Genomic DNA, 13,649 nt, shown 5'->3' on the forward strand with positions numbered 1-13,649 from the left:
AAAAAAGCACAGAATGCAAGGCATTATTTACAAAGGCAAAGCATTTACATTTTTTATTGTGGCTAAAACCAAGCTAGTATACTCGCCGCTATAAACAATTGGCCACCATTCCTCCACATTGAGCATTTTATACTTGGAGAAATGGCTATCAAAGTGCAAACCCCTCAACTCTGTTAAATTCTGGAAGACTAACAACAAGAATTTCTAGTTCATCAAATTTGTAACATGCAACTAGAACCTCCATTGTAGGATATAAATCAAAACGGACTCTTAAAAACTGGTTTCTATAAATTATATTTGGAAAATTTCTTTAAACATTTAGGAAGCCGATTCTTAAACTTTGTCTCATGTTTACAATAATAAAACAATGTATACTTTTTACAGTCCGACTGCGTGTGAATTCAGTCATTCGTCCAGAGTTTGAATTTGGCAGCCGCAGGGCGAGTGACCAAGAACTCAGTCATGGTATCCATGGTTTTTAAGATATCTACACAACCTAGTTCCCATACGCGTCTTTCAGTATTTGAAACAAGGAATAACTTTCAGCTGTCAGTCGTTTCCTGTAGAGAACAATCGATCTCCAATGTAGGAGAGATAAAATGCGCAACTCAGACCGAATAAGCTGGATGGGGAGACCCTTTGGTAGAGCCAAGACCTTTGTCCAAAATAACTCCTCTAACAGTTTCCAAACCTTAGAGGGGGTACGCAATGAGGTTTCCACCCCATCAGTTAAAGATGGAACTACCTTCATTTTTATAAAACTGAAGGATTAGGGGTCAAAGAAAATCTTCCGAAGTGCCTATTTATGTTAGGCATATCTGATGGGCTAACATTCATACAAAAACCTAAGTAGATAAAGGAATCTACTTTAGTCAAAGGCGTGTTATTCAAATGCCACTTAGACAGCTCTCTGCTTTCTCTTTAACAGCCCCAAGACCATCACAGTCGACTTTGCTACATTGACAGTTAAAATATTTTTAGTAGCATAGAGATGTAACATATGTAGTTGGCGCTGCAGGCTGTGACGATTCTTCAGATAGCGTCACTTCTCCCGATAGGGGAGCCCCTTTCAATGAAGCTAGCCAATAGTCTCCCTAGGGGTGGTAACATGCAGGAGGACCTCACAGAGCAACTCCCCTCCTGGGGACAAGGAAGCGGGGGGAACACAGCTCCTTTAAACCCCAACCCTGCAGGCTGATGATAATGCCTGAATCTTCTACAAATAACATCATGTCCGAAACTCTGTGTTGTTGTAAAATATCAAACCACCCATATGTAATAGGTACAGGGATGAAGAAGAGCTTGAGAACACTACAATCAAGCGGGAGGAATGCTCAACCAGCTACTGTCAATTGGACAAACATTATGCTGGTGCCGTCCCCGCTATTTCAAATGAACAGCAGAGAAGGACTAGGATCTTCGTCATCTTCTGACCAGTTCGGTAAGGGCACGTGCGGTTCATGCATGCTGAAAGCTGTTGTACATTCAGAATGAGAACCCAGTGAACGAGGTGGCCACATAAACGAGGCACATCTCCAAAGTTAACAAGATGAACAGTGGCGTGTCTGGGATGCATCTTGCAAGTCGGTTGGGAACCAGTGCAGTAGACCTGGTGGGACGGAAAGCTGGTGGCGCGACCTGTAGTAGGTGGACCATCTGGTCTGACAACGGTGCCGAGATCGCCTAACATAGCCTGCAGCAGAGCTGTGTAGGCCAGTGTGCGGACAGTAGAGTACAAAAGAATTTAATGAAGGCGTGACCGGTCATGGGTGGACTGAGTGGTACAACAACAGCCCTCAGACCACCAAAAGTAATTGGCTGCGGAGAGATGCAGGGCGCAGAAGTAGCGTGGAAGAAGAACCTGAAACAGAGAGTTGATCTGCAACCCCTGGTGAAGCCGGTGAAGAGTTCCCAGGGAGAAGGTAACATGAACACGTACAAGTCCAGGAGGGGGCTGGGAAGACTCGAGACTGTAAATCAGAAAGTAGTGGACCATTTTGTAGCATAATTCCACAAGAGTGTGGTGCTGGAGACTCAAAAGGGACTCTCGGAATATCTTCGTCGTCCCAGTGGGGACAGGATAAAAAGTATAAAGTAAGCAAAATATGCTGAAACTTCCTTAAAGGAACTAGAAAACTATGAAGGAACATTGTATAACCAGCTAGGAGAAGGGAGTCATTCTCCTAGCCCCACGAGGACTCTGTAGAATTGTTTGTTACGAAAAGCTTGGAGCTTTAATGGATCTTTTACTTTGAGAAGATTTGGCGTCTTTCAGACACTTTGCATCCAAGAAAACGGAGTCATTCTCCTGAGTCACAATCAGAACCTGAATTTTATTATTGTTTGTTGTAATCACAGGGATAACCCCATTAAAGTTGAGGATAGGTAGGTTTATATTTTTGTTAGATAAAAGTCTATAATAGTCAACAAGGCACCACTTTCCTGGTCGCCACCAGGGCCAGTTAAGTTTGGTCGAGTAAGACTAAATTGTCTGCGTATAATAGCCAGCTAACTGGATGACCATTTATATGAGGAGGAAAAGATCTCGCCAAAATCTAATATGAAAAGATTAAATAAAGCAGGAGCAAAAATACATCCTTGTTTTAATCCTCTAAACATGGGAATTGTGATAGTTAAGTTTCTGCTTTGGTTTAATCTGACCCACATGGATATGAAGCTATACGATTCCATCAAGATTTCTACCAAGAAGACTGGGCAGCCCCACCTTAAACATTTATTCCATAATAGGGTGTGGTCGATGCTGTCAAAAGCTAGAGCAAAGTCTATGAAGGTTTAGTAAATTACTGAGCCTTCTAACAAGGCTCTTTTCTTAAAAAGGTTTAGTATAAAACCGTTAAGGTCAGTGACTAGCTCTTTAACAAACCCTACTTGAATATAAAATTTAAAATTCTCTCTAACCCTGTCATTTAATTGGGAAAGCACCAAAGAGACAAAGATCTTTCCAGGTGCGTCAAGTAATGCAATTGGGCAATAGTTTTTTGGGTTTGCCCGATCCCCCTTTTTAAATATCGGGACCACAATTGCTGATTTCCAAGACAAAGGAATACACTTGTTCTTCAGCACTTGTTTAAAAACAATGGACAAAAATATCGGTCCATATCTCAGGGCACATTTTCAGTAGAGAGTTATATAGACTGTCAGGGCATGGGAATAATTGCAGTTTAAAATTAAGCATAAAATATCCTCTTTCTCAAAGCAGAGGTCCCACTCACTTGCGTGAACAAAGGAATCTAGCTCCACTTCAAATGGATATTTGGCAAACATTTGTTCAAAGTATTTAATCCATGTGGCTTCTGAGAACGGGTTAATCTGCAGAGCTAGTTGAAGGGTCTCAAGACCTTTGATAAGCTTCCATATATCCGGTACACGCTTAGAGAATAAGGCTTCTAGCATTTTCTCAGCAGCCCTCTGAGCGAGCGCAGTCTATAACCAATTATATATCTTAGTTTTCTTTTTTTATCAAATCGGCCAGCTCCTTCTTCAAGTCGTTTACCCAGCTGCCTGGTGGATGAACGTAGCTGCCTTTTCTTTCATTCAAAATCTGATCGAAAGAATGCCTATGTTTATAATGTGGTCTACAAACAACCGCTCCTGATAACGAAACATTTGTTAAAATAGCTACATAGTCCAAAGGAGAAAAATGGGTAGGAGCCTTATCTTCCATGTGCGTGGAAGTTAAAAGTAAGTTTCATTTCTCAACATTTTCTGGTTTATGCAACAGCCTGTTTCTCCCTGAAGCTACTTCTACTTTTAAGGCGTATCTTGCACTTGGAAGTCCGACTTTGGGAAAAGACCACGTCATCTGAAGGATCGAATGATCACTTTTAGATGTGGGGATAACCTTTAGGGTAGAAGTATAAAGAAAAATATTTCCGGACACAAACATGTAATCCACAGTGACACGCAGAGTGCCGAGCACCCTGTACTATCTAAAAACCGATTGCTTATTTGTGTCAAAGCTCGTCACGCAGTGCTCCAGATAAGATTTGGAAGTGGGGGCATTTTACTGCCTATCTTTTAAAGTTGGGAGTAAAATGATTTTTTAGGTAGTACAAATGTAAGTCCAAATGGGAGTATTTTATATTTGAATACATGTTCTTTAAACTGGAAAACGTAAATATTTTTGTAATCATTATTTCTTTGCACCTAATTATTCATAAACAATAAAAAGATAGATGTTTACTTCTTCTGAACAGGCAGTAATAATTCCAGTTTCTTCGTGTGGTACTATGTGCACTAGTGCCCAAACAAATCCATTGACCTTTGCGGGTGAAAACAGGGACACATAGTTCCACATGTCTGTTTTTGATTTTTTGTTGATTACTTGTACTCCCTATTTTAGTATTTGCCTATTTTTAGGGAGTAAAAGTGTGCGATAGACCCCTTATCTGTAGGGCTGACATCAGGTTCAAGTAACCAGAGAGTAAAATCGCATTGAAAGGAGGGTCCACCAAACATTCATCAAGTATATCAACTATACAATCCAAAAAAACATGCAAGGGTATACCACCCAGATTCCAATATACATTATTCAGTGCAAAAGCACCAATTCCCGGTAATCTAAATGGGTCCCAAGACAGCTTGAGTGCTTGAAAAAAAGAGTTAGGAGACTTCCAGTTAGATAATTCCAGGCCCAGGCCATTACAAAGAGCTATAAACAGGCCCATGGTTGGTCTCCCTTTATTACCCTTAACAGCAGGACTTGGACATTTCTACCAAAGTGGCTTTAGAAGCCAAGTTTCTTGGAATAATAAACTATCATAGGAGGAAAGGTTAAAACAGCCTACTTATTTGTTTATTTGTATGGCACCTATAAACAAAGATGGGGAAAACCCTGCATGTTCCAGGAAGCCACTGTGATATCCTTGTATGAATTTTCAGGACCTAGTTTATCCTTAATTTACAACTAGTGCCCCCGCTAACCAGGACCAATTCTCCTCATGTGCATTTTTTCAATACAAAATTCGGGTTGCTCTCGACCACCTTACGAGGACGTTTGTCAAATATTGCACCTGCAATTTTCAACCACGGGTAGTTGAGAGATTTCCTCTCCTTTTCATTGTCAGCAGAACCTGTGACCTGATTAGTCAGTGTTTCCATTATATCCACTTCAGTGAGATCAAAACCCATCAGAAGTAAATCAGGGCTGCTTCAAGGAGGATTTGTTTCACCACAGGAGAGTTAATATGCAAGAGACCACGGTCTAGCTGACTATCATTAACAAATTCAAATTAACTAATGTCTCGTGACTCAACTGAAGGAATGGAAAACAGATTTAAGACATTACTACGATTTAAAATCATGAAATCAGTAGAAATCTGAAGACGCTCTAACAGTAGACATTTATATGGATCAGAAGATCTTATGACAGAACGCAGGGTATGTTTAGAGATGGTTGGCAAGGGGCACTTTTGTCCCACCATAGGAAATAGGTGAGGAAGGAAAGGTCAGGGAAAACATGTTTGTCTTGGAAGCAAGACAATGCAGTGCAGCACAGGGTTGAATCCTGATCCTCTGCTTAGAAACCGCTTGCTGGTATTAAGCACATTATAAAAGAACAATTATAATTCATTCTTTGCTCCAAAGTCAAGAACAGAGATAGATTTTGAGGCAAAGATTTCAGTGATGCCGTGGTAGATAATGTATAAACACAGGCCGGGAACAGCGACACAGGAGCATGAGACACCTCCATGCTCAATAGATCTTCAAGTGACTGAACTGGATTTACTGTCATCCGTGCAGGGCCATCCTCCATAGAGCAAGTACAAATATTCAACAGTTCTGTAGGGGTGTCCTCAACTGCATGGTTGCAGAGTAGGGCAACCTCTCCTAAAACTCGCTCCGAAGACTCATGCAACGCTAGATTGCCCCTTGTTTTCAGTGTCTTAACAGTAGCATTTGTTTTTTTTTGCAAGTGAGATCGTCGTAGTCAAGTACCGAAGAAACTTTCTAGAACAACAGTTCCTTGAATTTACTAATGATTGTTTTTTTGGGGCCAGTTCAGCTTTTTTCCACCCTGTTTTCTCTTCCACTGCTTATAGAATATCGAATAATTAAGGGAGGTTTGCGCCTCCTCTTCTAGTATTAGGGATGGGGTAGGGAGATGATCTTCCTATAGAACCAAGCATGTATCCTCCCGGTGCATAGTCGATTGGTGCTGACAGAACAAACCCTGTCTAGATGGGGCCATAGGGGACCCCATGGCAACCGGTCAGCTTGTCAAAGGGACAGTGAGTGTGAAGAGCCGGAGAAGCAGAATTAGGTCACCGTCCAGAACAGGCCTTTGGTCTATCGAGAAGGGCGGGACCCTGAAAGGGTGCAGAGAGGAAGCTTTAAGCGCAGTGATATGTTTAGAGATGGCTGTCAAGGGGCACTTTGTCCTTCTATGAATTACACTTTAGAGTTCAGCATAGTTAAGAGGGCAGAGTGTTCTTTAATGTTTGAGTTGATCACGTTACATAACGTCACAAGCGAGGTAAGCACAACATTTAGTGCAGAAAGCGAGGTGGCCCCAAGAGGTGGATCCAAAAGGCTAGGGTTGGTCTGTCTTGGTGAAAACAAGGAACGCGAAGAGCAAGAGGAATCCGATGGTGAGCTTGCCACTATTGCGGGCAGTAGCACCTGCGAGGCTAAAGAGATTTGGTGAGTCGTTGGAGCGCACTGGCCTGCCGTGAGAATAGTCACTGAATCCACATTAATAAGATTTACGACTGTAGAATTCAGCCTTGCATCTGGTTGATGAAGTGGGATAGAATGGGTGACTGAAGAGATCGGCAGGTAATCCCCAGGTTGAGCACCTGCCAACAGGTCCGCATCAGTGATTTCTCCCACCACCCTTGAAGTAACGTACTCAGAAGTAAGTGAATTAGCCACAACAAGGCAGCTTTGTTGAAATATGCCGTAATTTTATGAATCCTTGTTTTTTAAAGTCCAGATTTATGAAGCATCAACGGCTGGCCGCTGGGAGGAGTCTCACTGTTCATGAGCGGGTCTATGGGCAGAGATTCCGTACCCATGTTGGAGGAGGTCAGAGGGGAGCTAAGTGTGGTAGTGTGGCTTAGCGAGTTAGATAAACTTGGTTGCTCCTATATTTAGGGGTTCACCAAGTGAGTGGGAAGTTTTACTATGCAAAGCGTACATAGATGACATAGTGGCTGGCAGGGAGTTACGTTCTGGTTTGCTGTTTCTATCTTTACCTTCCTACCGCTTGACTACAGTGTGACTGCACTTTCCACTCGCACTTCGCGCTATGGTTTGAAATTTTAAATACAAGGCGACTCCTCGTTAGTGTCAGGTGAGTAACTCGCTCTGGGAAAAAAATCCATCTGCTGCAGCACTTAATTTCAGGCAACTGGAGCCCTTCAAGTCCTTATCTGATGCTTTACATTTTTGTATGAGTAGATTTCTGTTTCCATATAAATTCAAGTCTACAGGTCCAAGTAGGCAAAGAGGTGACAAGGACTGCATCAGCATAATCTGTGTTTTTTTTGTTTAAAAAGAATGATGCATAATACACATGCAGCAATAAAAGATACATTTTTGTCTACACTGGAAAAAACACAGTTGTGAGCGATTTCTTTGAGGGAAACAATGGGTAAGCACTGATAAACACCCAAAATTGAAAACCTGGAAAAACGCCACCGGAATTACAAAAGCAAACACTGAAAATAGGAAACCGTAAACATATCTCAAGTTAGGAGAAACAGTTTGGGGCATCCAAACATTACATCAAAGCAGGGGTGGCTCGTCCATAATGGAAGAGGTGAGCAGACTCACCCGTATCCTTATCAATAGCCGCACCAGCACAACAGAAACACTGAGCGGTTCCACAGCTTCTTTTTGCAGCTGAGAGCGTGCCCCTGTGCTGGCTTCAACTGTGAAAGTTAAACTGACAGTTTTGTTTCCCATGTCGACTGGACCATGCAAGGACAGAGACGTTGTGCTTCCCCAGCATTACATTGCCGATTGGGGGGGGGGGGCAGACTGGAAACTGCACATCTAAACGTACATATGGGGCGCTTATGCACGTCCCTGCACATTCAGACCGATTGAGGTGCAGACAATGGAGCACTGTGGCTCTTGCAAGCATGTGCAGGAAACAACCTTTGATTCCTGGTTCCTGATCATGCTGTGCGGCAGCCAGAGGGCTTTCGTGGAGGTGCCAGCGGAGCAGAGACCAGACCGGGGCTGCAGGTAACATGAATTTTATTATGTATTATGTATGTTATTTGTGTGTGTATGATGCATGGTTGTACAGGTGCAGGCGAGAATGAGTGAGTGACTGCTGTGTGTGAATAAGCAAGTGAAAGTTGTGTGAATGTGTGTGCGCTTGTGTTGGTGTTGGCCCAGGGAGCAGATTTTGGCAAGCGGGCAGGGAATTGTGGGTGGGTGCAGCTACTAGAGCATTTTTTAATGGGCATCTATGATAAAGGAAGCATGGTAATTACGTAGCTAGATTAGCATTTTGGTGCAGCCAGTCTAGCTATTTCGTACCATGGTATGCCATTTTTTAACAGGGCATCTATGATAAAATAAGCAAGATCAGTGTTTTACGCGTTAAGACTGGCCTACATTGTGCAGCCAGTTTTTTTTATTTGTATTTATTTGAACAACAAGGAGGATATTTTCAAACAGAAAAGACTTAGATAAACACGTTTGCAGATGGCAGAGGCATTCCTATGAAGGGTGCCTGCACCATAGCGCAAAGATGAGAATAAATGGTAAGCCAATTTATGAGGTGTGTGGGCATGTTTTCTTATTGTGGCATGGCATTTTTAATGGCAAAGTCAACAGTGGTATGAGCTTACTTGGGGATACTACCATATATTGACAGGGCCAGCGTGGACATGTTTTCTTATAATAGCATTACAGGCATTATGGGCAAAGCCAACAGGAGCACGTTCTTATATGGGATTATTGGCACTTATTTGTTCAACCAGAATGTAAATGTATGGGCACAGCCTTTGTAAAAATGTTTTTATACTGGCATATATTGCGGCTAAACGCATCATGAAAATATGTTGGGGAATGCTCCTGTGTACTCTAACTTGCATATAATGAAATTTTGGATTGGAGTTTTCCCACAAAACCAGTTGCAAACTGTCTGGCTTTTTACCTTATTTTTCACAGAACGTGTGCTCTTTAATGCACTATTTTAACCCATTATTCAAAACATGTTCACAGGCTTAGAATCCTCGAAGCACCCTGCCCCATCTTGCTTGGTTCGGGATCGTTCTCTCACTCGGACACTCTGGCATGTTTGTGAGAAATGCTTTTACCCTTCCAATTAAATAATGCATCACCCACCTGTGCACCACAGACCTGCAGAGTGACTTTGAACAGTCACATCATGCAACGCTGAATATCGTTATATTAAATGTATACAAACCTAGATATGAAACATATAATTCTATATTCAGTAGGGGATGCACAGGTAATACAGGCATCATAATGGTTTTGATTGGAAAGAAGAGCAAAAATCAGATACAAAATTGTCAAAAACTCTTCATCTTTGCATGAACACGCACTAATAAAAAGGATAACACCCATTGGTAATCCTTGAATCCTATCTTCAAAGTATTCTAATACAGACAGTCCATGTTTATGACACTCCTATTCTGGAAACATCCTGGAGTTTGAAGATATGCACCAATACCACAGTGTTTCTGGTGTAAAAGTGTAAATCTGTCCATTGTACTTACCTAACTGAGTTAAAACCATGGTTCTAATGGAATCACAAAAACCAGTGATTATTCGGATGGGACAGCTAGTTGAAAAGTCAACTAACAACATATGACCTCCGCCTGTCCCTATCCAGAGGGCAGTATTTCTTTGTAAGTAGAGGCTCTTCACTCTGGCAGAATGGGCCACCTCTTGCTTTGCTTCTTTGGTCTTCATCCCTGCATCCCTATAAATGAAAAAATGTCCCGTTAACATTATGATCTAGAAAATGTCAACAGTTTTTCAATCAAATGAAACGATTCCCACATCCATTTCTAATGCAATCTACTGTTCACACAGCAGTGATTTCAAAGGAACACCAAAATGTTCACATGCAGAAAATATTGTCAATCAGGAGCATTGCCCCTTTCAAATGAATACAATGCTTTTTCGGGAGTGTAAAATATACTTTTCAATTTGAATAAAATATGCCCTGTGTAATACCATCCGAGTATTTTTCGTCTTTGTTTTTGTAGTCTTTTTTTTGTTTTTGTTCAGAGGTGGCGATAGCAACTTGAACGAGAAAATAATATTGGTAAAGAAAGTATTTGGGTAGCTAGCACATCATCAGCTTTCATTTGTCAAATGATCCATATTCACCTGTACCATAACCAGTAGCAACTTCTCTGTGTTATATACATGTGTCACATTTAGGTGATGTAAAGCTTTCTTGTCTACTTCTGTCTAAAAGGTAATGCAGTCACTGTAGCCATTTTGGCAGCTTCTCTAAATTCTTATCACATTTACAGGGTGTACATGTAGCATTTATGGCTGCAGACGCACCTGTCTGAAAGGTAATAGATTAATTTCAGTAATCAAGCAGAATCCAGTGTAATAAAATATTAACCAAAAAGGTACCTCCAGGCATCTGATTTCCAAGCAATACAGCATCCTGGCACACAGTTCTAAATTAAAAGCACTTCGCTGGTCACATTTCTTTTTCTTTCGAATAGAAAATGTAAAGACTAGTAGTAACAAATTGTTGTTTTATTAAAAACACACTACGAAGAGTTGTGACATGTTCTAATTCTATTGTGATCATATGTAGAAAACTGTAATAAATACAAGTTGTAATGTTAAATATCTGAATAGGGAAACATGTCTGCATATAGAAAAGTCAGAGTTGTTGTATTTGCCAATGTTTGAAACTTGGCTGACTAAAAAGGACTGAGTATTTTCAGTGAAGGGGCCTATATATTTCCTTAAACTAGCGCGAGCGACCCAGCGCAGCAAGGAGAGTCTACATAATGTAGTAGGGTTCTGTAGGTTAGTTCCCTGAGAAAACATTTCAAGTAACGTGTTGAAATGGTGTATATTAAAGCACAATTTCTTAGATAATATGGGGAAAAGCCATGCAATTTACAATAGGTCCTCTAGGTTAACAAGAAAAAATATAGTAAATGCCATGTCACCTACATTACACAGAGGATTTTGCAACATCTTAACAAGGCTGCCCACAAAATGGGTCTAAGATAATAATGGCCACTGTAAATCAATTGAGGGTTGTGATGATTCACGGGATCTCATCACATCACTGCAGAGGGGAGCCCTTCCCTGTGAAATTTTGACACAACGTTGAATTCGAATAGGCGGGTGTTTTTATATACCTAGTATACACCTCGTCACACCTGTGAGGGGTAAAACATGCTTTTTCTGAAAAACAGCGTCATCTGCTGGACGCAAAAGCAACACACGCTATACTAAACATTTTAGGATCCCATTTCAATGTTTCCGATTTAGAATTGCTCAAATACATGCCAAGGAATCAGCAGAGCAACGTGCAGCCAGACTTCAGGATGCAGGGTTGCGAGCACGTCGTTCGTGTTCTGCAGCTTCAGATCTGCTTTGTTCTCAACAGAATGAATGCAACAGGCTGAGATTGGCTGAGAGACTTCAACGAGAAACAGCAGATCAGCGTTGAACACGACTCCGTGCTCAGCAATCACGCGATTACAATCACCTTGCATTCCGGTACAACCCAGCTGATGATTATAGTTTCAGCCGGCATGTTCTCATCAGCACCATGACTGAATTGTGTCCTTATTGCAAGGCTCTGAAAGTTAATGGAGAAACGAAAGGAATGTGTTGCGCCACTGGGACAATTAAACTGCCTCAACTTGGAGAACCGCCAGAGCCATTAAAAACTACCCACAAGCATTGTGAAATTAAACATATTAGAAACGTGCGCTTTCTCTTTTCTTTCTTTTCCATTTAACCGGACTGAGCCACAGCAACGCGGGCCGGGGACAGCTAGTGTATAATGAACTTCATATTAGCCTTGCCTAAGGGTACTTCACACATAGGGACCTTGTTGTACTATCGGCAGTCTACAGATTGTGACTTTCTTAGTTAAGACTATTTCAGATGTATTGGTGATAACCAGATTAGGCATTTCTTCATGATGCTTGGGGCTTACTCGCTGCTGCTGTTTCAGACAATTATTACGTCTGTTGTTTCCTGGTGAGTTTAAGGAAGGCATGGTATCAAACAGTGAAGACTGACACAAATGATCACATTTTTAAGTGTGTTTACTGAACTTCAAATGGGTTGGTTGAACGCCTAGCTAAACCTAAAGATAAGGATGGGAGAAAACTACGACCAGCAAATTATAATAACGCAGTCCTAGTTCAGTCTCTGTCAATTAAAAGGGCCTATACTAATAAACCTATTGCCAATCCTTACTTCTAAATACAAAAGGGTGTGGGACAATGGTGTATGCAAAAGGAAGAGTGTTCAAGAAATAACATGCCACTACGATTGAGCAGTTGTCTTCCCTTCCCCAGGTTTTCAGCACGAGGCAAGGCGGCACGTTTGCGCTTCATAAACACACTGGCTTCTCAGCCATAAGGATACAGTTCAAAGCACAGACATCAGGACCTTTTGCCAAAGCCTCTTTTCCAGTAACAGTCTCTTAGTGCAGAGGGTCTGTCGTAACAAAGTTTCAAAGTTCCATTCCTATCAGGATTTTCACATGCACAAGTTCTCCCTTTCAATTTTCATCATGGGTCTCCCTCTTCAGGCTGAGACCCCCTTTTTACCACAATGTTCACATTTGGTTTGGCTCGGGTCATGTATCTCTCTCATTCAGACTCAGATCCTCTTGATATGGATCTCCCTTGTTTGGGCTCGGATCCTACACTCTGGATATCTAAATCAAAGACTTTCAAAGGTGCAATGGATTTTACTTAAACCGTCGCAGGACCACTTCGATTCAGTTCACACAATTGTTCTCATCAATCTTCTACTTTCGCTTCTCTTGGTGGGTTACCTTAAAGAGTCCTTTGATTGAGCACATCCATGGTGCCGGACCACTCTGTCAACGGTATTATATCTTTCCTTCTCAAGTTCAAACATTCCTCAGCAGTTTAGCTTTACTCGCGTCTTTCACCACACGCTTTTTAGAATGTTCATTCCAGCGCTCGTTATACAATGTTGCCGCTTGCAACCTTGACTTCAACACAGACCGGTCTTGCATCGGACTCCCCAACACACCGGCTGTGCTGATCTTTCTGGCGCTTCTTTGTTCTTGGAGCCAAGGACGATACCTCAGTGGCTGCTGTTGCTCCTCCCCGTCTTGGTCAGTTACGCGGGAAGGGCCTTTGGTAACTCGGACACAAAATGCAGGGTTCTTCGGTCTGGTTTCCTGGCATTACACTTTCTGTCTTGAAGGCTTCTTGAAAGTAACAGCATCTTGCTGAAAAGGTCAAGGGTAATGCCCTTCTTACAAACCCTTCTTGGTTTGCTGTCTTTCTCCCCTCGTTCAGCTGCTGCCTCAAAACTGCTGTTCCTTCATGTGCTTTGCCTCGCTCAGAGTGTGCTTTCGTGCTCCACCTTTTATCCATGTGGGGAAGTTTAATTCAAGTCAGGTGGGATTGTCAGTAATTGCATGACCTCGCCTTACCACAGCG

The 13,649-nt window shown here is 41.9% G+C and overlaps 1 protein-coding gene across 1 annotated transcript in view; it reads right to left on the reverse strand.

Annotated features, from left to right (window-relative positions):
- LRRK2 (leucine rich repeat kinase 2) overlaps nucleotides 1-13,649 on the reverse strand; it is a 2,398,611-nt gene that overhangs the window by 72,105 nt on the left and 2,312,857 nt on the right. The window contains exon 49 of the mRNA XM_069629211.1: nucleotides 9,723-9,928. Coding sequence (XP_069485312.1) covers nucleotides 9,723-9,928 — 206 coding nt within the window. The remainder of the gene's footprint in view (nucleotides 1-9,722; nucleotides 9,929-13,649) is intronic.

This window comes from Ambystoma mexicanum, chromosome 12 (genome assembly GCF_040938575.1).
Source record: "Ambystoma mexicanum isolate Mex_15411 chromosome 12, UKY_AmexF1_1, whole genome shotgun sequence".
NCBI classification, from domain to species: Eukaryota; Metazoa; Chordata; class Amphibia; order Caudata; family Ambystomatidae; genus Ambystoma; species Ambystoma mexicanum.